This window comes from Cynocephalus volans, chromosome 1, assembly GCF_027409185.1.
Source record: "Cynocephalus volans isolate mCynVol1 chromosome 1, mCynVol1.pri, whole genome shotgun sequence".
Classification (NCBI taxonomy): domain Eukaryota; kingdom Metazoa; phylum Chordata; class Mammalia; order Dermoptera; family Cynocephalidae; genus Cynocephalus; species Cynocephalus volans.
The window spans coordinates 148,870,995-148,884,675 of record NC_084460.1 but is presented as its reverse complement, the minus strand read 5'-3'; the positions used below and the strand labels follow the sequence as shown (position 1 = coordinate 148,884,675).

Below are 13,681 nucleotides of genomic sequence, written 5' to 3'. Positions count from 1 at the left end.
AAAATAAATTTTAAGAAATAGAATATTTCAAAACATAATCATTCTTTGTGTCTATCAACCAATTTCTTACTAACCCTCCTCCCCCTCCCCCTTTGATGAATATGCTAGTTACCCTGATTTGATCATCACAAATTGTACACTAGTATTCATAGTCAACTCTGTGCTCCACAAACATGTATAATCAACTATGTTTCAATAAAAGAAAGTAAAAGAAAAAAAGAAAAAGGATAAAAAGAAAAAAGAAATAGAATACTTCAAATTGGTATTGTAGCACAGTATACCTTTACAAAGTACACTTTGGAAACCAAGATATTTGACTGTGACTCCTGCAAAGGTTGTCTTTTCCTGGATTTCTGTTCTTGGAAGAACAGTTCCCTGAAAGGGTACCATACTTATATTTGAATAAAAGTTACTTTAAGGAACTCTTTAAAATATATTCTTATGTATTTTATATTCATTAATATTAATAATTTTACTAGCAAAAAAGTAAATATTCTGAATCTTTTTTTTCTTTAAATCTCTATATGTTATTGATATTAAAGGGAACCATGGAAATAAAATCAGATTTCCTTTCAGTGCTGTATGTCATGATGTGCATCTGATGTAAATGATGTTTACTTAAAGTCAACTATAAAGTTTAAACTGTATTCATCTTGGTTTATGCATCCTACATCTTTATTTTTTTCTTTTGAACATTTAAAATATTTATGTTAAAGACCTTTTATATTATTAGGCTATTTCTGGTTTCTCAGGAATAAATTCCTTTGTTTGCTGTAACTGTTGACTGGTGACCACTCTCTTGGAAGTAGGCAAGTGTATTTAGTGAACTTTGTCAGTAGTTTATCTTCATTGGGGAATTATATTATACATTAATGCCCCAAGTGCCCTGATGAATTATGGATACATTCTGAGGCCATTTTTATGTTTGTCACTACCTGGGCCCCATGGAGTTTGCTCATGTAGTATAAATATAGGCCTCATTTTTCTCTAGTGACTTTTGTAGTCTGAACGAATATCTCACTCTCTGCTATAATCCTGGGCTAGTCAACAGAGAGATTCTTGTCTTCGTATACCGATTACGTTCTACTTTTCCTAGCTCATTACTTCGTCTAGGAAACTCAGTTTTAGTTCCCTAAATGCACAAACCCCACTCATGAGGTAAAAGTGCTTATTTCTTCTAGCCTAGTACTGTTCACTTTTGCTACAAGTGTGTTCCTTCTTCATTTCTAGCACCTGGAAATTCCCCTTCCTTACTTTAAAATTTAATAATATAGTTTTATAATTTGACTCTTTCTTAACTTAAGATTGTATCAAACATTTCTGTGTGTTTAGAGCAAGAGAGAGGAATTTCTGTATCTGTGCATCTGGACTGAAAGTCATAGTTGATTTTATTTGCAGAGTTAACATAATTTGGAATGCTCCCCCAAATCCTTATTTATCTGTCCAGAAATTGACTTAACGTAGATACTCATGTGCACTTACTTGCTGTATTTAAATTGCATTTTCTAGTAATTGCAAACTCATAACTATAACTATTTCCAATTTAATTTCTTGATCTTCCATCTTTATACATTAGAATATTAGGCAAAGTGAGACATCTAAGCATATTAGGATTTAAAAGTTGGAAGAAACAGAGATCATGTAGGCATAAAATACAAAGCTTATAGTTGCAAAATTAATTGCTTAGAGTAGGTGAAAGTGATGAGATCTCTATTTTATGTGCTCTTTTCTGTACCTTAAATTAGTTTTCTTAATGTTGGAAGGGTTCTATCCAAATATGAAGAATCTTTTAGTGTGTTTACTTACTGTATTGCTATACAGTTTTGAATTCTACTAGCAGTAACTGATTGTATCTTTGAGCTTAAACATGATATTTGAAAAAAGAAAGAACACTAATGTGTACATATGGAAATCAACTGTGACAATTTTTTCTGGGAAATAGAAAAGTAAACTTGTGTGATTCAAATAAAAGTTTCTCCACCCTAATAAAGACAGAGAAAATTCCTGGAAACAGAGAAACATTAGTGAAAATTACCTAGTGCTTTAAGAAATATGCCCTGGGATAGATACTTAATATATTTATAGATCTTTTAGTAAACCATTTTTTTCTATAGTTACTAATTAATTAAATAAAATATTTAAAGAATTATAACCAGTTTTTATCCAACATAAAATAGAGTATTCTTTTGCTTTTGTATGTGAAGACAACTTGCAACATTCCTCTGGTTCAAGGTGAAAGTAGCAGATCTTATTGGAATATTTACCTGTTTGGCTACTTAAAATCAGGGTGAAATAGTGATTTCTAAAAACTGAAAAATTATTGCAAATGGCATATATTCTCTGAGTTTGAAGTATCTGACATTATTTGTAGGGCAATCTTTCAATGGGTTTTTTCTACTTTTTTTAGTGTAAATAATTTTTTAAATTAACTTGTTTAACAATATTAAGATCATTTTTGTTTGAGTATTAATACTTGTGTAATTTTTGAACTTTCACTTATGTGATTCAAATAAGCTATGCATACATAAAATGGTTTTTATATTAAATTTAAAGCTGCATAGCCATGAAGATAATGTGTTTTAGGTATCACATGGTCAGTTTTCAAGTCCACCCTTAAAATATTTATAAAAGTCATTATTATTTTGATTTGAAATAGGACATATATTAAATTCGAACATGGTAACAACTATAAGATAATTTTGAAAGTATCTGACCTATCTGTATATGTTGCATTTAAATAATGCTGATTTAAATTTTTTAAACTATCAAATCAATGTAATGTTTATGTTAAATTTTATAATTTAAGTACTTTCAGTGTACTAGCTGAGACATTGAAAAGGTGACTGAGTACGTTGATATTTACCTTTACAACAAGATTATTTTCTAATTTCCTCAAATTAGCTTTAGAAGATCTTGGGAAACAACAGTGGAGAAATTAATTAAGACCATATAGAAAATTATTTTCACTTTAAAGGTTTCACATATGTGTCCAATTTGGGCATAAGCATCTTTTCAGAGTTAAATGTAAAAGTGTTCTCGAAAACAAGCACAGTATGGTTAATTTGTAGTCTGCCTATAAAAGAAAGAATTTTAGGTTTGTTTTTATAGTATCTGACTCCCTAGTTTTTCTAAAAGGAGAAGTTATTTTTTAAAAAACTTAAAAAAAAATTCTTTTCTCTAAAGTTGACTTTTATTATAGTGATCTATTTTCAAGAGCTCTTTCCCCAAATTTCATTCAGTATGCCAGTAGTATATGTGAAAAGATCAGCTGCCTGTAGCCCTGTCCAAATCTGAGCAAAACAAGGAACTTTAATTATCTGTTGAGCTACTTTTAAATATCTATCACATTATAACCAGATTTCAGTCTATGGCTGTCTCACATTAGAAAGTACAAAAAAAGAATGGTTTATTTACCTTTCTGATTTGATCCTTTTGTTGGTTTTCCACCTGCGATGTTAGAGTCCTGCCTTGGAGAGAAAATCTGAGTATCATCTCATATGATGTTTTGATTAAATTAAAACTTAAATCTCTATCTTGTAGGTCGCAGGCTAATTTCTGTATGGTTTTCATATAGTTAATTGAAAGCCAAATAATGAAGTCAAATAAGTTAGAGATAAAGTTGTTCTTTTGCTGTTAATATCAAATGAAAAGAAAAGATTGCTTACTTCATACCTGAAGAATCCGGTTCTGCCTGTTGGACGCTTATTCTTTAGATTAAAGGCAGATCATTTTCATTGGAGCCAGTCGGTAACAGGAAGTCCTCATTAAACTGACTACATAGAGTATGTGGCACAGGCTCTGTGAATCCAGTCCTACATTATATATAAAATGCATTACTTAACAAAAATGTTGTACTTAGACAAAGGTTACTTTCTTTTCTTTAGATATCAAAACTTGATAAAAATATAGGATTAAATAGGAATAAATAGGAATGGAAAGAAGCTTGGTGTAAAGACTTTTTGTTCCATTTACTTCAAAATGATTGATTTATATGCTATTTTAGGAAATCCCACAGGAGCTTAGTTCAGAAAATCATAGAATTTCGGAAGTAGAGCAGCCAGAAAAGAGCTCATAACTTTGAACCCCTAATCCCACTTTTCTTTTTTCTACACCTGCTGTTTTCATTTTAAAATAAGTTTCTTCCATAGCTTTCAATATTGAAGAACTAAAGTTGTGCAGCAATGTATGTTAATCTGTTTATTTATTATGCCAGTGTGACTACTGAAAATTAATTTTTATAAGGAAATATGTATAGAAAAAATCAGAAATGAAAATTTCTCTCATACTACCAAATTTTGAACCTTTCTTTTTTTTTATACCTGAGTAGTTATTATTTGAGGACAGGAGGAGGAACATTGCTATGATATCTGTCAACATAACATCTGCAATCATTCTTTGATTTAGTAGTTTCACTTCCTGGTGTCTGTTTTCAAAATAAGAAATGACTCCTTCATACACCTATTTTTCACAGCACTCTTTCTAAAAACAAAATACTAGAAACACGAAAGTCCTTCAGTGAAGGACTGAATAGATAAGGACTGGCTGAATAAATGGTGGAACATTCATACAATGGAGCATTTTCCAACTATAGAATAAGATTTCTTTTCACTGCTTCAGGGTAGTTTCAGGATTTACTAGTCAGTTAAAAAAAAAAAAAAAGCATGGTTAAGAAGAGTATATACAGTATGCTACCTTTTGAGGAAGAAAGGGAGGGTGGATATAAATATTTTATAAGCACACACAGATACCAGTGAATAGCAGTAAGTGTCCATCATGCACAAACTGTGATCTTTAAAATACTATTTCCCCCATACACTTGTTTGTATCTTCAAAAAGAAACAATGGGAGGATGAACTAAAAACTAATAGAAGTGGTTAACTGTAACATTAGGGAAGGAATAGGGGAGTAAAAGGGACAGGGATGGAAAAAAGTTCTTTCTGATTGTACTTTGTTTCTGTAGTTTTGAATTGAGAACCATATAAATGTTTTAAATATTAAATCTTAAAAAGCAAACAAACTGTTTCTAAAAAGCAAAAGCACCTTAAAAGAAATGAACCTAGCTTTATATCTAGGTGGTGGTGTAACCGCAAAGAAAAGGATTGTTTCAAGTAATTTTAAAATTTGGCATTTTGGCCATTTATCTCTAGTAGGATATACCTTAGAGATAAAAGTAACCACAACAAGATCTTAACCTGCATTTAGTCTTACTTTTAGTAATATTGATATTACGTTAAAGCTCTTGTATATGCAAAGTCTTCAAAATGTTCGTGGAAACACTCATATTATCTTTCAGTTCTATTTTTCCCTGAATTTTTTTAAATACCCTGGTATAGTAAGATAAAGCAAATAGTCAATATCAATGTCACCAGGACTGTGGTTTTCAGCATAAGTAAAAAGAGATACAAATAAGGTCTAAGAAGATAAGTAGACACTTGTTAATATTTGATTTGAAATGAAAAATTCAATAGGAACTCATGATTTAGTTTGTTTCTTTCTAAAAATCTGTGCATTGAAAGGGTCTAGACACAGTGACAAATCAATACCAATGAAAATCTATAGCACCCAGATTGTGGTCTTTAAAATACCATTTCCCACTGAAAGCACCGGGGCTCCTTAGGGAAATGGATGATTCCAGGTCTGGGACATTGTAATACTAAGCAAAGAAGCTATCAGAGACTTTTGGTGTTGTACCAAAAGGACTCAAGCACCCACCTGAAGGGGACTCCCACTTACCAAAAAATGGGTAACTTTAAGCCTCAAAAAGAACAATAATTGCAATAAATTGAAACATGTCAAATATGTGTTAAAAATCCATGAGTTCATAATGATGTCCTCCAAAACAAGACAAAACAAAGAAACAAAGCAACTTGATCACCTTTGGAGGTTGCTAGGGCACCAATTCATTATTATGAAAATTAGGAAATAAAGACAAAGGATCAAATATTTATCTTGATTTTTTTTCTATGAATTGTATTTGAGACACTAAGCAGTTGATGAAAGCTTTTTTCTTTTTCTTTTTTTAGCAAAAACCCTGCTAGTAAGTGCAGAAGGAATTCAGAACTAGAAAAGTCACTTTTTCATAAACTCTTATAAAATAATGGAATTAAGCAAAGGTTGTCAATGGATGCTAAAATCATTAGGTGAAAGGTTAATAAGAAACTTTATTTTGGATGGATCACCTGACTCCCAATTAACAATTTTAATATCACTAAAATATGATACTATATAAAAGTGATTTTGTGTGTCTCCTAAGTACCTGAACCACCTATGAAATATGTTTACCAAAGGATTTCAACCTGAAACTCATCCAGGCTCTACATCTAACTACCAGATCTAGAAAATACAGAGTATGTATGTTAAAAGAGCTTATGAGGGAGATATTAGCCAAATCCCAAACGTGGGGAATTCTAAAGAAAAATGACTTGTTTTGTTCTACAAATAAATGTCATGGGAGGAAAAGAGGTGGTATTGGGGGTGGCAGAGGGCAGGTATATAGATTCAAAAAGACTTAAGAGTGATAAATTGTAATGTGTATCTGTTTGGATCTGAATTTGAACATAACATTTGTAAAATGATATTTGGGGAATACTGAGTAAACTGAATAATATTAAAGACCTAATGTTAATTCTGTTAGGTGTGATAGGGGCATTTTGGTTTTGGTGATGTGACGGAGGGGGAAAAAGTGGAATGTATGTAGATGAGCAAGAAAGACACCCGTGATAGGTTATAGGGGTTCATTTGATTTATTATTCTATTTTTTAAAAATATCTTTGCCTAAACAATCTGTCATCCCTAACCAAGACACTGTGTTATTAAACTTTTTGACCTCTGCCATCTGGTAGGCAAATAATGGTATTTTGTAGTAATTCCCATTTTTCTTTAGAACTTACATTGGTTTTCATTTTGTTGTTCCCCAGTTTGTCCCTAACTGAGTATAATTTTTTGTTTTTTGCTGTGCCAGGTAAATTATAAGTGTCCTGACTTTTCAGTAAATTGCCATTTACATGACCATATTCAAACACTAGAAATGTAGATAAGCTCAAATATTACAAGCTTAGAATTAATATTTGGACATTTAAAACATGATACAGTTTATATTTTAAGAAGATAAGGACATAAAATGCCTATAGGCTGTAGAAAGTAGTCCATTTCTTTTTCTGTTTGTAGCTTTTTTGTTGGCCTTTTGATCTGTTGCTTATGTTTTCTTGACAGTTCTCTTTACCTGATTTCCCTTTTTATAGGGCAGTTTTAACAGACTTTATTTTAGCAATAATAAAGGAAGAGTGATGAAATTGACACTACAATGCTTTCTAAAACCAATACGCTCTGTAATCAGTAGACTTAAAACTTTGGCATGGAAGAACATAGTCAAAATATTTTTAAGTTGCCATCAAGATTATGTATTTGCTATAAAATTACTCCATTTGTCTCTCTAGGTTGGCAAATAAACAAGATAAGGAAGGGGCTTTAAGAGAAGCTGAGGTGATTGAATGTCTGTCTCTGGAAAAATTGGTCAATGAGCACAAGTGCCTATGTCAGATAGTAAGTTTTTTTTTTTCCCCCTGAAAAAATGAAAAAAAGTTTATTTCATTTTCTTTGAAATATGTTCAACTATAACCTAGTTTTTATAAAGGTGATAGCAATTAGGAAGCAGTCTTAAGAGATTTTTTTTTAACCCATGAAATCACACTCTCACTGTTCTGTTGATATTACTTAATACCACAATATTTATTTTCTGTTTAATTGTTACTGACTTCCTTAAACTATCCTTCATGATTTTGAAGATTTTCACATTTGCTTTTTGTTTAAGATATTGCTGATAGGACCTGTAAGCTATACCAACCCATCATGCTATGAATTTTTTTTAAATGGGAAAGAAAGTATGAATACAAAATTTAAACATATGAGAGATTTATAATGAATTTTGAAAAAATCATATTAAGAGAGTTGTAACATAATCCTAAGGAAGATGGACAGGGGATTTAATAATTTTTTCCAGTTTCATAAAATAATCATTAGGCTGTCTTATGGATGTTTACTGCTGTTAAGTTCTCAGTATTTCTAATAAGTAGGGGTATTTTTCTTATGGCATTCCAATTTTATCTTCCAATAAACTTGTTTAAAATTATAACTGCCACTGTCAACTTCTTATGTCATAATGTCTCTTACAGCTCACAGATATTCTCTGTGAAATATTTCAACTCCTAGGTAATATTAGTGATTATTGCAGAGTTGTGTTTTTTAAGTTAAATAAGAGTATGCTTCATATTAATTTAAATGGCTTAATTTTGATTTGGCAGTAATTATACTTAATGGTTTATGAATAGATTTGTGTGGAGAACTTTAAGTTTTAATCTTTGAGTCAAATAAATTTTTGTTTTAGGAACCTTGTTCAGCAGTCTTGGGGTATGGGAAGAAAATGGACAAGTCTATTAAAAAAGGCCTTTATTGGCTGCTAAATATCATTGCAAGAGACTTTGATGCCTTAAATGAACGCATCCAAAAAGACACAACAGAACAACGTGCTCTTGAAGAACAAGAGAAAAGAGAGAGGGCTGAACGAGTGCGGAAATTACGAGAAGAAAGGCAAGTAGATTAATTTTGCACCACTGTGTATTTGAAGATTCAGAAACATGACAATTTTATAAATGATTTATTAATTTTGTCTATTCAGTTTCCTCTTTCTCTATGAAGGAAGATAGTAAGTGAATTTTCTATTCCTATGAATCACCACACAAGTGTGGATGATACATTTCTAATTTTTCTGGTGGTGTTATAATAGTTAAATTATTTCTAATGTCATTATTTCCCAGAGTTTTAAAATTTTATCTTTTATTTCTTATGATTACATTTAGTGCAGTGGTTCTCACTGTGCAGGGCAATTTTGCCTCTCAGGGAACATTTGGCAATGTCTGGAGACAGTTGTCATCGCTTGAGGGAGGGATGGGATGCAACTGGCATATAGTTGGTAGAGGCCAGGGATGCTGCTCCACATCATGTGATGCACAGGACAGTCTCCCACAACAAGGAATTATCAGGCCCAATATGTCAATAGTGTTGAAATTGAGAAACCCATTTCAACAAAGATAAAAAGTGAGCTGTGAGAGGGTTAATTAGCATTTTTAAAATGCTGTCTGAAAGGAAATATTTAAACTAAATTTACCAAATTCTGTATTTTTTAACTTTTAAATTTTTTTTGTGGCTGGCTGGTACCAGGATATGAACTCTTGACCTTGGTGTTTCCAGCACCACTCTCTCCCAAGTGAGCTAACAGGCCAGCCCCCAAACTCTGTATTTTCAAAGAAATGATTGCATAAATTCTACCATAGAATCATTTATAATAATGGTGCAAGAAAGGGCTAAGATTTGAGTAGAAGTTGAATTTAATACTTAATCCCAGATTTCTCTTTCTTTCTTCACTAGATTGTTACATGGTGGGGGAAAGGAGAAGAGGGGAAGAAATGAAAAGGATTTTTAAGTGAGCTCCTGTAAGATCCAAAGTTGCCTTTTACCTACCTAAGTAATATTGGCCTTCCATGTTGTTTAACATAGTTGCAGCCCAGTAGGCAAGGACCCACTACCCTTGGTGATACCTTTGTGAGGTGCTTCCTTACATTGTTGAGGAAATCCTTGGATAACTGGTATCTTTCATTTAATTCAGATATAGAACTTAAAAAAATATTTATAAAGATAACTCTTTACCCCCACATGCTCAGTAATATGAGCATGTCTTTCATCTAGGTCTCTCTTGATATCAAAGAAGGAAATAGGGTGAGTGGTTTTAGTAGCTGCCAATGTGAGATTTTAGTACCTGTGAGAATCTTTGGTTTTCTATCCTAGCATTTATTTGTGTGATATAAAGCTCAGCGTAACCAGTCATTCATATAAGTATTTTTTTTATATATTTATAAAAATAAAATATATGGCTACGCATTCCTGGCAACTCATTTGCTTTTCCTCCTATAAAAAAACAAAAACAAAAGCAACAGCAAAAAAATTGAGTTGTATTAAAAAAATCTAATGTTAGTCATTTTTAAAAAGTTTTCACCTTTTCTGTAATGATATTCTAGATTATATTATGGGAGGTTTTTCTAATGCTCATCCCCCTTTCCTCCGTTCTCCTTAGCCATACCAGTTGTGGTCTGAGACCAACATTATTGAGCTGAGACTCCATTATTAAAAGTTAATTGGCAGTTAGAGAGGAGTGATTAAAACCAACCTTTTTCCTTCACTAAATCCAATCTGATTGATTCAGATAATCATTTATAGTGTTTTTGAAAAACAGTAAAACATGCAGTGTGAAAATAGTATTTTAATACTATGTGCTTGAAATTGCTTACTAATAAATGAGTAACAGTAATAATAATAAATATTTCCATTTACAGAGTGTTCTCACATATGTTATTTTATCTGATCCTTAAAACAGCCCTATGAAAATGAAGGAAAAAAAATTTTTTAAAAAACCCAAACAGCCCTATGAGGTGGGTATTTTTATCCACATTGTGGGAAAGTTGAAGCTCAAAGATTCAGGTCCAATGTCACAGAGATAGTAAATTGCAAATCTCCGAATCTCGGCTTCCTAGGATCAGAATGAAAGGATATATATTTCCATCGTAGAACACAGTTAATAAATGTCATAGTAATGAACATTGGCATTGCTGTACTGTACTTATAGTCTAGTTGAAGGTCCACAATATTCATTTTTCTGTCTTTGGCTACTTGTTTTAGTAACTTACTACTCTATGTATGGGTCAACATTAACTACAAATCACAGAGATAGTAAATGTTTCAGTGGTAACTAATATGGAAATATTTAATCTGAATGACGTATGGTAACTTACTTTTATAGCCTCATACTATGTTATGCGAAGCAGTTGTTATCTAGTTGTTTAAATATGATATACAACTTGATAAGATATATTTTTTTCTATTACTACTTTGACATATACTTCTATAGAATTAATCTATATTAAAAAAGCAGATGTCCTGCTTTTTTTAATAATAAATAAGTAACATGTTTGTACATAAACAAAAACATAGGTTGAGTTAAAGGAATGTTTTCCTACTTGTATTTTATAATCAAAGACATAACCCTTAAGAAGAGCCTTAAAAAGTGGACTTATTTATCTGTTAACACCAGTGAAGACAACAGCATTGATTTTGCAGTGCAGTTAGTAAATTGAAAAATACTCACCTTTGGCACATGGAAAAATTATTAGTTTGCACCACTGACATTAAGCAGTCAGTCATAGGAAATGTCATTTTTATCAGTATTTCATTCTTTGAAAATCAAATGATTAATCTTTTCATGGGAGTAGAGGCCTATTACCTGCGTAAGGACTTCTAAAATTCTCTCAGTAATTAAAAGTCATGTGCAGATTTAAAATTACTAAATTGAATATCCTTAAACCTATTGCAAATTTTCTTGTGCATAGCTTAGCATTTTCTCAAAAGAAATTCCAATTTTTTTTTTTTTTTTTTTCTCAAACAAAAGAGAACAAGAACAGGCTGAATGTGATGGAAGCAGTGGTTTGGCTGAGTTGGACCCAGAACCAATTCCTGCTAATCCTTTCCAGCCGATAGCATCTGTAATCATTGAGGTATGAATGGTGGCAAATGTAATTTTTATATCTTAAGTTATAAAGTTGGAAGTTGGGAAAGGAGGAAGGGAGATAGAAAGGTGTTTTTCCAAAGAGATTATTTCTAAAAGAAATTAAAGGTTAGGAATTAATTAAAGGTTTAATGCTTTTTCTTCTTCAAATTTACCTTTTAATATAGTGTTAAAAGGAAAGTCTGACTTCATAATTAAATGAGAATGAAAAGAAAGGTTGAATGTGGTGATTTTTATGGCTATAAATCTCTTTTTTGTCATTTATTGCATATGGTAATAATATATTTCCTCTTATTTACATTGTCTGTGTCCCTGTATTGCTGTTACTGTCCCTTTACAATAATATTTAGATGCTTATAAGCATTAGAGTATACATAAATTGTTTTCTATTTTCCCAGGATACTTAAGAATGTACAGAACTTCAGTAAATTCTCCTATATTGAAAACCATTTATTTTAATTGTCAGAAACTTTACCAACATTAGATTATAGATTTAAATTATGAGGAAGTTAAGGGGTTGTGTGTGTGTGTGTGTGTGTATGTGTGTCTGTGTCTGTCTTCATTTTCTGCTGGTGTCCAGAGTTTGCACTGGCTCTGCTTTAATTGCCTTGCAGCCATGCCTCCAGTGCTTCCTCCTGCATTGCTCAGAGCTTGCTGTGGAGGCTGGCTTGCTGGTCCCGTCTGTGCATTCGCCATTCCTCTTCCCCTGTCACTGCCTCCTTCCACACAGGTGCTTATCTGGAAAGTTGGATGATTTTTTCTTCCTTGGGGCTGCTGCTGAGGAGGGAGGCAGCTCCACAGGTAAGAAGATGATTGGATAGTTTTGATTTTGCTTCATTTTCCAAAATAACTGGCAATATGAGATATTTGGTCTTAAGTTGCTGTGCTAGTAGGGAGTTAATTGTATTAAGTCTTTTACTAACCCCATTGCATTACCTGAAATATGTGCTTTCCTAAGTACAGTAAGCCATCTTAATAATGTGAACTATTGTTTTGTCTCCATCCTATCAAATATTATATCTGTCAAGTTTCATTTTATTTTCTTTTAAAAATACTGGTAGAGAAGAAGGAAATCAAGTTTTACTTTTCACTTTGAAGCATAATTTACCCTACATATGTAATAAAGCTTGCCCTATAAATAATGACCAATTATTTTATAGTACAATGAGTATAAATTACTCAGAAGGTACTAATACTTCTTCCGGCATTGTAGTTTTTACATTATAAAGGAGTGAACTACACTTGTATACAGTATAGTATACCATATACTGAAAGTTTCTAAATTAAATAGCGGATGGGGAAAGTACAGTTATTATGCTTTTAAACTACAATAATTTTAGGAAGATGGTCAGTAAAAAAATGAAAACACATTACATATAGTCTTTTTACCACAGAAATTTTCTTTTTTTTTTTTCCTTAAAACTTCTTTAATATGTGTGCATTGTACAGAAGCACCTGACGTTCTTTTGATTTTATCACAGATCATAAAAATGGTGAGGTATTGTGAGATATTGGTTCCAGGACAGACAGATCAATAGAACAAACAGTAATAAACCTAATTATATATGAGCATTTAATGTTTCAAACCTGAGAGAACAGAATATTAGAACAACTGAACAACCATTTGGAAAAAAATAAAGTGATTGAACTCTGTATATCAAATTAAATTCCAGAAATATCAACGACAGAAATGTATTTAAAAAATGAAGCCTTAAAGATAAGAGTAGATAATATAGTTAAATATTTATATATGCTTGGAAGACGAAAAACTTTCAAAGCCACAAATCAAAAAGTGAAAAATAAATAGATCTTATTGTATTCAACTTTAAAAGAGCTGTTCTCTACAAAGTTAAAAGGCAGAAATGAAAACAAACAAAACAAACCCTAGCGACAAATGGGACACAGAGGACACAGGGTTCTATGTGGCTGTGTGGCTAGTCTTAGTGACACATAGGACAAAAGAAAGAACCCTTGCTAATTATTATGAAAAAATAGGTATCTAATAGGAAAGCATGTATTGGGTTACCACAGGCAGTTCCCTAAAGAAAAAATAAAAATGGCAGTAAGGGT

General features: G+C 31.8%; 1 protein-coding gene across 2 annotated transcripts in view; it reads left to right on the top strand.

The window, feature by feature from the left end:
• Positions 1-13,681, top strand: part of ARL13B (ADP ribosylation factor like GTPase 13B) — a 58,634-nt gene that overhangs the window by 36,018 nt on the left and 8,935 nt on the right. For both annotated transcript variants that reach the window (XM_063105023.1, XM_063105014.1), the window contains exons 4-6: positions 7,437-7,542; positions 8,384-8,586; positions 11,495-11,600. In XM_063105023.1, coding sequence (XP_062961093.1) covers positions 7,437-7,542; positions 8,384-8,586; positions 11,495-11,600 — 415 coding nt within the window. The remainder of the gene's footprint in view (positions 1-7,436; positions 7,543-8,383; positions 8,587-11,494; positions 11,601-13,681) is intronic.